Raw genomic sequence first — 11276 nt, 5'->3', positions numbered from 1 at the left:
CTCCTGGCCTACAAGCCAGTTTTAAAAAGTCTAATGAATCCATGTAATATACAGTTGAAGATGGAAGTTTACATACACTTTAGCCAAATACATTTTAACTACATTTTTCAGAATTCCTGACATTTAATCCTAGTAAGAATTTCCTGTCTTAGGTCAGTTAGGATCACCACTTTATTTTAAGAATGTGACATGTCAGAATAATTGTACCGTAAAATTCATAATTTATTTAATCTGTAGCCTAAACTGCATGCTTTCCCAACGAGTCGTAGTGGTAGGACCACACAACATGTCATCGCGTGACTCAAAATTCACTTGAATATGATGGTTAATTATATCAATATGTGTGCATAAAAGCTTTTCCACTGACATGTCTCGCATTATTAATTTAGTGACACAAAAAATATCACACCGTATTTTGTTTTGTCGACATGTGGACAGGAAAATGTAGGCCTGTCACGATTTTAAAAATCTGATATGTAATGTATGACGCGTTCACATACTAGTCGGAACTAGAAAACTCCGTAATGTCCGACATGGTATCTGGTTGTAGTTATACATGTACTGTGTTCAAGAATCAGCTATTTCCAAGTTTCCTAGTCCGACTACCATTTGAACACGGCATTACTCGCGTTAAAAAAAAGTTGTATGGAAACGTTGGTGTCATCCAAAAATTGGTTATTAGTGGGTTGATTGTAGTCTAATCGGGTGGACTATTTCTGGTTTGGATATTTTGCTTATCGTAATGGACACGCGTTCCATGTCAGAACTTCCAACTCAGCTCAAGCAGAGGAAATGGCCCTTAGACGTCACTACTTCTTGGTCGCTACCTGATCCTATTGGTTTACCGCAGTACTGCCCTAATGCTATTGGCCGAGAGGAGAACCTCAGGAAAGCTTAGCAAAATCGAGCAGGGTAACATCGCAACAGAATACAGCAAGGAGCGGCGAGGGGATGACTGAATGAAAATTCGCCTAGCTACATCGACTGTAGTTTTAGGAAAGTGCCACCCTCCCTTAAATATTTCCTATTGTATAATCAACAAACGTTATATTTAAAACGTATCTTGCTAGTAAAATCCAAAAATAGCGAGGATGTTGGTCCCCGCGGGAAGATAATGAAGCGGTTGCGCGTTTTGTTCGTGTGCCTCATTGTAGCTGTCCTTTGCTGGTAAGCCCTTCTTAAATGCTTTTCATTGTGGTAGTAAAGCTAGCTTTAGACTGTCACGTTACGTCGAACAAATGACAGAACTCGAAAGCAGCATTGGAAGCTGTTATACTGATATTATGACCTTGTCCTTTCTTGGTGAGGGATGCTTTTTTTGTCCCTCGAGACATTTTAAGGTAACGCATATGTTGGCTAGCTCACATCGTCAAGGGGGTGTGACTGGCTAGCTAACGGTAACAAACAGGTGACGTTGGATAACGCCGTGTTGTTGAAAATCATTGTTGCTTAAAAAGAACACTGACAGATGTTTCTAACTCGATATATATTATTCCATCCTCTCACATGTTAAGCGAAGATAGCCAGTAGGGTAGACCATCAGCTAACTAGCAAATCTGTTTTCTCAACTGTCGTCCATGGCTTGTCGGGCACACCGATAATACACGTTTCTTCTAGTTGGTTTGACTAACAGTTACTGAACATTATGCTTTCCTTCTAATTAGATATATCAACTAGTTATTTTAGAAGGTGGACATCTACTAGTATTTACTATTTTTCATATGTGATCCTGGTGCAGTACTTGACTAACATGTATAAATCAGCTATCTAGCTGTAAAACTTTCTAGCCAGTTGCTTGTCTTGAGTTCTTACCAATGCACAGAGGTAACACTGACAGGTGGTGGATTATCACTTGTCGTGGTCCAGCAATTTATAAGAGCCACTGACGCAGCAGCTAACAATACACAGGACTGGTTACAGGTGATTAGATGGTCAGTAGCATGCCAAGTTTCTCAAGATGGGTAGCTACAGATTGGATGCCAAATAATGTGATATAACCACATATTTTGTGTTCGTTACTGGGCATTACAGAAAACCCTCATACAAACAGCCGCCATAGATTTTAACTAACCTGTTCTTGGCCGACGCTTTCTTCATTCTCGTTTCGGGGGAAAATTGTATCTCAAATGTCAGTTTACAGTTGCAGGTGGTTCTATGAAAACCAGTGAAAAGAAAGCTATTAAATTCTTGTTTTGCCACAAATCTAGCATTTCGCAGTGTCTTTGCAGGAACCATTCGTTTGTATGTGGCCATGTGTAGAAATGGATGATAGCACGTCACAGTGCGACCAAAACAAAGACCTACACACATGGGTGGCATGTTTCACTGGATACAAAACATTACATTTATCTTTCTGAATGATCAATAGTTGTTGTCAACCCACATGCAACTGGAAACTGACATTTCAGATACAATTTTCACTGAATCGAGAACGAAGAAACTATTGACAAGAACAGGTTAGTTTAAAAATCTATGGCAGTGGTTTGTATGGGGCTTTCCTGTAATTCCCAGTAATGGACACCAACATTTTAGTTCTGTCACATTATCTGGTGTGCAATCTGTAGCTACCAGATAGGCTGAGTGACTAGCATTAGACAACTAGCTAGGGTTGTCACAATACCAGTATCGCAATACCTGATTTCCCATGGCAAAAAGGAAAATGCAAAGCACACTAAACTCTTTGGTCCTTTAAAAAACATACTGTATGTACAATATTGTGTGCTAGAGCTCGGAAAATAAACATCTGATTCTGGGTGACAACATAAGGCTGCATGTTTCCAACATTAGGACTGTTTTCCCTCAGGAAATTAAGTCTGTTTATTTTTTTGTTTCATTTCCACGATACCACTGAGTATCGTCACACTGGTGTCGTGATAACCCTAACTATACAGCTTGAAAGAGACCACAGCGGCCTCCCGGGTGGCGCAGTGGAACTGCATCACAGTGCTAGCTGTGCCACCAGAGATTCTGGGTCCGAGCCTCACTGTGAATCTATACTGTGCACATTTTTAGCAGTCCAGCAGTACATTTCTTTACACTATAGAAAGGTCCATTATGGTTTTCTATAATGTAAATATGTGACTGCAGTATGCCTCCTATCAGTAAAGTGTTGATTTGAGTATTAGTGCTGTGAGATTGATTGCATGTAGTTAAATAAATGGCTTTACTGTTCTCAAACATGCCTTTGAATTGTAAACAGACAGACGAGATGTATGTAGGGCTGTGGCGGTCCTGAAATTTCATCAGCTAGTGATTGTCAAGCAAATAACTGTCGGTCTCATGGTAATTGACCCTTAATTAGGAAACACATTGAGCATCTCCTGGCCTACAAGCCAGTTTTAAAAAGTCTAATGAATCCATGTAATATACAGTTGAAGATGGAAGTTTACATACACTTTAGCCAAATACATTTTAACTACATTTTTCAGAATTCCTGACATTTAATCCTAGTAAGAATTTCCTCTCTTAGGTCAGTTAGGATCACCACTTTATTTTAAGAATGTGACATGTCAGAATAATTGTACCGTGATTTATTTAAGCTTTTATTTATTTCATCACATTCCCAGTGGGTCAGAAGTTTACATACACTCAATTATTATTTGGTAGCACTGCCTTTAAATTGTTTAACTTGGGTCAAATGGTTCAGGTAGCCTTCCACAAGCTTCTCACAATAAGTTGGATGAATTTTGGCCCTTTCCTCCTGACAGAGCTGGTGTAACATTCAGGTTCGTAGGCCTCCTTACTCGCACATGCTTTTTCAGTTCTGCCCACACATGTTCTATGGGATTGAGGTCAGGGCTTTGATGGTCACTCCAATACCTTGACTTTGTTGTCCTTAAGCCATTTCTCCACAACTTTGGAAGTATGCTTGAGGTCATTGTCCATTTGGAAGACCCATTTGCGACCAAGCTTTAACTTCCTGACGGATTGACTTTGTTGCTTCAATATAGCCACATAATTTTTATTCCTCATGATGCCATCTATTTTGTGAAGTGCACCAGGCCCTCCTGCAGTAAAGCACCCCCACTACATGATGCTGCCACCCCCATGCTTCACGGTTGGGTTGGTGTTTTTCAGCTTGCAAGCCTCCCCATTTTTCCTCCAAACATAACGATGGTCATTATGGCAAAACAGTTCTATTTTTGTTTCTTCAGACCAGAGGACATATCTCCAAAAAGTATGATCTTTGTCCCCGTGTGCAGTTGCAAACCGTAGTCATAGCCGTAGGTTTACGGCAGGTTTGGAGCTGAGCAGTCTTTCAGATTATGTGGATACAGGACTCGTTTTACTGTGGATATAGATACTGGAGGAAACATTTACAAAAGTATCTTCACAGGGTCCTTTGCTGCTGTTCTGCGATTGATTTGCACTTTTCGCACCAAAGTATGTTCATCTCCAGGAGACAGAACACGTCTCCTTCCTGAGCGGTACAACGGCTGCGTGGTCCCATGGTGTTTTATACGATTATTTGTACAGATGAATGTGGTACCTTCAGGCATTTGAAAATTGCTCCCATGGATTAACCAGACTTGTAGAGGTCCACATTTTTCTTCTTCTGAGGTCTTGGCTGATTTCTTTTGATTTTACCATGATGTCAAGCAAAGAGGCACTAAGTTTAAGATAGGCCTTGAAATACATCCACAGGTTCACTTCCAATTGACTCAAATGATGTCAATTAGCCTATCAGAAGCTTCTAAAGCCATGACACAATTTTCTGGACTTTTCCAAGCTGTTCAGCCACAAAAGCAAGCCCGCCAAATTGTGGAGTCAACAAAAGTCATAAATAGCATTATAAATCCTCACTTACCTTTGCTCATCTTTGTCGGAATACACTCCCAGAATTCCCACAAGAAATGTTTGTTTTGTTCGATTACATCCATATTTATGTCCAAATACCTACGTTTTGTTTGCGTTTAGTTCACTATTCCAAAGGCACAATGCGCAATTGCAAAATCCAGACGAAGTGTCTAGAGTTCCATTACAGTTTGTAGAAACATGTCAAACGATGTTTACATTCAATCCTTAGGGTCCTTTTATAATAAATCTTCAATTAAATTCCAACCCGACATTAGCGTATTCATTACAGAGGAAAAAGAAGGAACGGTGCGCCCGCGTGACCTTGCAGTAAACAACTGATTGGCCACAGCCAAGTCCACTTGTTGAAACAGCTCTTATTCGACACCCTTCCAAAATAGAAGCTTCAAACAACTTTCTAAAGACTGACATCTGCTTGAAGCCTTGAAGTGCAATCTGGCCCCATAGACACAGCATATTGGATAGGCAATCATTAAAATGAAACTACAAACCTCAAATTTCCCACTTCCTGGTTGGATTTGTCTCAGGTTTTCGCCTGCCATATGAGTTCTGTTATACTCAGACATCATTCAAACAGTTTTAGAAACTTCAGAGTGTTTTCTATCCAATACTGCTAATAATGTGCATATATTAGCTTCTGGGACGGAGTAGCAGGCAGTTTACTCTGGGCACCTTATTCATACAAGCTACTCAATACTGCTCCCTTGTCACCAAGATGTTAACAAGAAATTTGTGGAGTGGTTGAAAAACGAGTTAATGACTCCAACCTAAGTGAATGTAATCTTCCGACTTCAACTGTAGCCTACACCTTCACAATAAATCCATTATTTATTTTAGACAGGTCTAAACCAGCATGATATGAAGAAAATGTGGTCTATTTCAGAAGAAAGAATAGCATGCTTTGAGTTGTTCTTATTTGTCTATGCCAAATGGCTGTGGGCTACACTAGTTCATTTAGCAGACAAGATTTGCTTATAATTCCATGGCATTATTTTATAGTATGACGAAAACAATTGAACAAAGCTGAATGAAATAAATATTTTCTCCGAACGATTTGTGTCAGTCGGTGTGCACATGCGGCTGTTCTGTGTTGAGCAGTTAACAAAGAAATAGGTACTCTGATAAGCTTTAAATTAAGCATAACTTTAGTTGTTCTACAAATGTAGGGCTATATGTTTATATTTTTACTAAATATTCCAAACATAGTCTGGGACAGTTGTGGGATGCGATAGATCCCAAATTAATATAACCACAAGCATCAAAAACCTGATTTAAGCAATGAGCCTGATGCAACAGGTGAGAACGTTTAGCTTAAAATACTGATAAAATATTAGGCTATTTCTTCAGATTGTAAGCGCAGCAATGTGCACATGGTTGTCGGTTATGTTCCATTAGCGGAAAACACCATTATCAAAATTGACTGCAAATGCAAATATGTATGTAATGCTTTTATTACAAAGGTGCATTTTTATTGTGAAAATTATCTTCCCCAAACTTAACTCACTCCACTGTGTATGCATGTTAGCCTGTTCGGCTCTACACCCGTTGTAAAGCAGATTAATGTGCTTGATTTAAAGAAGTTATTTGGCCAATTTAGTTGTCATACTAACCTTGAGGTGTGCGGCTATGAATCTTATGCTGGGCATCATACACAAGTGATAATATATAATATTGTTACCCATCCGACTATTCTTGATTTTGTCTTGTCTTTACATATATTATTTAGTCTGTGACATTTGATTTAGATTGGACCATTTTCATGTACCTGTATTGAAACGGGGCAGCGGGGAAAAGTACATGTCATCTATTCACTTAAATAGCGAATGGAGGACCTTTTTTTTCTTTCTTATGCCTGTGGTTTATTTTCATACCAGCTAGGTAGGCTATACTCCTGTTGTAAATATAATTAATGTGCTTAATATTATGAAAGTTGAGAAATAAATATAGTAGGCCTAGCCTATAGAAAGCGGATGGGATCCTATTATTTTTTTTATTAGCGGCCATCACTGTTTTCTCGTCTATAAAAATGTTGCGCAGCATGATCTGATGGGCTCTCATTAAGTGTTTGATTAGATTTTCAAATACATTTGCATTGATGTCGGTGATTAGAGGGACAATAGAGTGCAGAGTACCAGACAGTCAGCATGTTTGGTATTCTACTAATGACCATCAGCTGCATCAGAGCTTGGAAAAGCCTAATTAAGGTGACTGAATTGGTCATGTGGAATTTGACTGCCATCATGACTCGTGACCACCAGTGTGGCGATAATATGGTCACTGCAACAGCCTTAGTTGTATGTATGAGTTAAAAGGCTTTCATAGTTCTGCCCTTGCGTCAAAGTGAGTGATGTTTGTAACTTGTGGCTCCAATCCCCCTAAGGTGAGGTTAGACTATAAGAAACAGACGTGAAAGGATATGGCTGTGGGTTGTGCTCCCCGCGTCCTCTCTCCTTGCTACTTTCTCAAAACCCATTGGATGAGAGAGCCAGAGCCAGAGGTCCATCCTCCAATGAGTTATGAGAAGGTGGAGAGGGTACGCGAGAAGTAGGCTATGCAATTTGAGATTCTCTCCTTGTGTATATACTAGAGGTTGATTGATTTCCGATTTTTCAACGCCGATACCGATTATCGGAGGACGAAAAAAAGCTGATACCGATTAATCGACCAATTCTTATATATATTTATTTATTTGTAATAATGACAATTTCAACAATACTGGATATACACTTTTTTTATTTGAACCTAATATAATAAATAAATAATGAAACATGCTCAATTTGGTTTAAATAATGCAAAAACAGTATTGGAGAAGGTAAAAGTACAATGTGCCATGTAAAAAAGCTAACGTTTAAGTTACTTGCTCAGAACATGGGAACAATATTCCCAGCTAAATATTCCCAGTAAAGAAATATTAGGTTGCAGTTATTATAGGAATTATGACGTGTCGACTTTCTCTCTATACCATTTGTATTTCATATACCTTTGACTATTGGATGTTCTTATAGGCACTTTAGTATTGCCAGCCTAATCTCAGGAGTTGACAGGCTTGAAGTCATAAACAGCACTGTGAATCAAGCATTGGCAAACACAGTAAAGTTTGAATGAATGCTTATGAGCCTGCTGCTGCCTACTACCGCTTAGTAGACTGCTCTATCAAATATCAAGTCATAGACTTAATTATAATATAATTATCACAGAAATCTGATCATTTGGTCATTAAAATGGTCAAATCCGGAAACTATCATTTCGAAAACAAAATGTTTATTCTGTATTTCACTGAAAGAACCGTTCCGTATTTTATCTAACGGATGGCATCCATAAGTCTAAATATTGCTGTTACATTGCCTTAATTATGTAAAATTCTGGCAAATTAATTTGCAATGAGCCAGGTGGCCCAAACTGTTGCATATACCCTGACTCTGCGCGCAATGTAAGAGAAGTGACACAATTTCCCTAGTTAATATTGCCTGCTAACATTAATTTCTTTTAACTAAATATTTAGGTTTAAGAAATATATACTTTTGTGTATTGATTTAAGAAAGGCAAAAGATGTTTATGGTTCGGTACATTCGTGCAACGATTGTGCTTGTTTTGCAAATGCGCCTTTGTTAAATCATCACCCGTTTGGCGAAGTAGGCTGTGATTCGATGATTAAATTAACAGGCACCGCATTGATTATATGCAACGCAGAACAAGCTAGATAAACTAGTAATATCATATAATATAAGAGAAGTTTAATGCTAGTTAGCAACTTACCTTGGCTCCTTGCTGCACTCGTGTAACAGGTGGTCAGCCTGCCACGCAGTTTCCTCGTGGAATGCAATGTAATCGGCCATAATCAGTTTACCCGATTACCGATTGTTATGAAAACTTGAAATCGGCCCTAATTAATCGGCCAAGCCAATTTAATCGGTCGACCTCTAGTATATACTCCTGTTCTTGTAGAGTTGAACTTCTACTGTTTTATTTTGGAAATTACAGCCCACACTATTGCTAGAGAGCTGCCTTTATACTGTACTGTCTCAGAAGATTGACTTAGCCTTTCCATCGCTACCTGTCTCCATACCAGCTCAAGCAACTATTGGTAAGAAGAATTGAATCATTTGTATGAAATCATGTGCCATTCCTTTGTTCCATGTATTGTCGTGAGCCTTTCAAGCTTCAGCTGATTTAGTTTTAGGCCGTTGAGTTTTAACTGCTGATGTTTTATTCATCATGACATAGCTGACACAGTTTGTTCATTCATAAATAAAACACAGAAATCTGTTGCTGAGTTTTCAGCCAAGCATGATGACTTCTGAGTAGCCTTGCCAATGGTAAACTGAGATTATATAGCTTTAAATGTAATTTATTAAGTTCTGTACCATTAGTTAGGTTCCTAGATTGAATTTAGTAATAAACTAAATTGGTTAGTTAAGCTAGTTTCTTATTCTGTTATCCTGATTCCCACCTAACTCGTGTTTTGAGCCTGTGGTCTATTTTGGTACACAGCTCTGGTCTCTCACATTACAGTGCATTTTAAGACCCCTGAGTATCCTAATCATGTTATGGGAAAATAATTATTACATGAGGGGGTATATTAGAATTTTATGGATTTTAATCATCTTTCCAGGTGAGTTTGATGCAAATATTCACGACCATCTCCCTCCCATACAGTAGGTCATATCCATTAGGCATACACAACCTGACTCATTTACTTACATTCATCTGAATTTCTTCATTTGTTAGTGATTATGGTGTGTTCTGGTAAAGCCTGGGGAGTTTTGAGTTTGTGTGAAATAGGATGTGAGAGTGCTAGAGGATATGTTTTTATTGTTATATTTGGCTTCACCCTTTCTGTTCTACCATGTCCTACCCAATCCTCTCTGTACTGAATGTCTGTGGCGAGGAGGAGCAGGCATGTCGTTGCCAATGTCAGTCAGCCCAGAGGGAAGTGAAGGGGTTAACTGTTTCCAGCCCTCTGCACTGGCCTCCCTGCCTGCCTGAACACAGAGACAAGAAGGGAGAGAGCAACATAAAGGCAGCAGTAGGCCTAATGCAGTGTGCACCAAACCTTTCTGAGTCAAGATCACGTTCTAAGTCAAAATGCAAGCCGAGATCTATACCTCTACGATGTTTTTTGTTGCATGACTTAAACATACGTCTATGCAACATTTAACATGATGAAAACAGTACTGTACCAATGAGGATTGTGCAGTATCCTATATGTCCAATACGTTATCACTGCATATTGCAGGGCTAGACATTAACGCTTGCCCTGGACAAGTGGGGGAAAAAATATAATTGTTAGACAAGAATATAGATATGTTATCCAAATGGACTACATTTTTTAAATAATCATGAAAAAATCACAATCAAACAATTAGGCTAATCAGATCAGAATTGGATCAATGTCCTGCAGATTAAATGTGTTTCACATTTTCCTCCCAATCTCTGCAGAGAGCATCAGAGTATAGTATTGTAGGCCTGCATTGACCGGCACGAGAGAGGTCTTTCAATAATGCAGCGAGCCTACAGTAACTGCGTGTGCACATTTGTTGATATTCATTGCTAGTTAGTGAGTTATTTGCCCATTTATAATTTTTGGTCACCAATGAAAGTCCTGGAAAAGTAATGTTGTGCGGATCACATACCACATTGTAAAAAATTAGCTGCTCTATAGGACCTTGTTAAGCTGACTGGTTTGTTTGAGCAGGGTTGGACACCCAGTATCTCTCCAGATGGAGGGTTGAAGGACCATGTGTTTTATACAGTAGCCCATCAGTGCAGTATTTTACTTTGGGGTGGGGTGAACTGCCTGGCTCAAGACCACAACGGCAGGAGATACTGTATAATACATGGGGTCAGAGACCAGCAGCCTTCCATTGCCAAAACCAGTAATGATAATGAATGTTCTTTTGTTAAGTGGTTTCTTGCATCATACAACACCATTTTCAGTCACATTTTTGGCCCAAGTTGTTACTTAATTATTATTTTTTTTTGGGGGGGGGGCTTTCAGACAGGTGAAACATCAGTCCTACTCGTCCAAAAGTGGCTTAGAAAGTATACTCAAGCCCTGTATTGCCTTTGCTCGAATTGCCCTACAAATGCATTGTTATTCAGACCATTTCATATACAGTGGGGCAAAAAAGTATTTAGTCAGCCACCAATTGTGCAAGTTCTCCCACTTAAAAAGATGAGAGGCCTGTAATTTTCATCATAGGTATACTTCAACTAAGACAGACAAAATGAGAGAGAAAAAATCCAGAAAATCACATTGTAGGATTTTTAATGAATTTATTTTCAAATTATGGTGGAAAATAAGTATTTGGTCACCTACAAACAAGCAAGATTTCTGGCTCTCATAGACCTGTAACTTCTTTAAGAGGCAGACTGGGCGCTGCTCTGGTCGTACATCCTGTTTTCTGCACATCGGCCCTCTGCTCAAGATAGGACTATAAGAAGGGAGATCATTATTTGCA

General features: G+C 39.0%; 1 protein-coding gene across 1 annotated transcript in view; it reads left to right on the top strand.

Annotated features, from left to right (window-relative positions):
• Positions 1-714: 714 nt before the first annotated feature.
• The window catches only part of LOC118372634 (SUN domain-containing ossification factor-like), a 73650-nt gene continuing 63088 nt past the window's right edge, over positions 715-11276 (top strand). The window contains 1 exon segment of the mRNA XM_052459010.1: positions 715-1167. Coding sequence (XP_052314970.1) covers positions 1115-1167 — 53 coding nt within the window. The 5' untranslated portion in view covers positions 715-1114.

This window comes from Oncorhynchus keta, chromosome 1 (genome assembly GCF_023373465.1).
Source record: "Oncorhynchus keta strain PuntledgeMale-10-30-2019 chromosome 1, Oket_V2, whole genome shotgun sequence".
NCBI lineage: Eukaryota > Metazoa > Chordata > Actinopteri > Salmoniformes > Salmonidae > Oncorhynchus > Oncorhynchus keta.
This window is presented reverse-complemented; position numbering and strand designations above follow the sequence as displayed.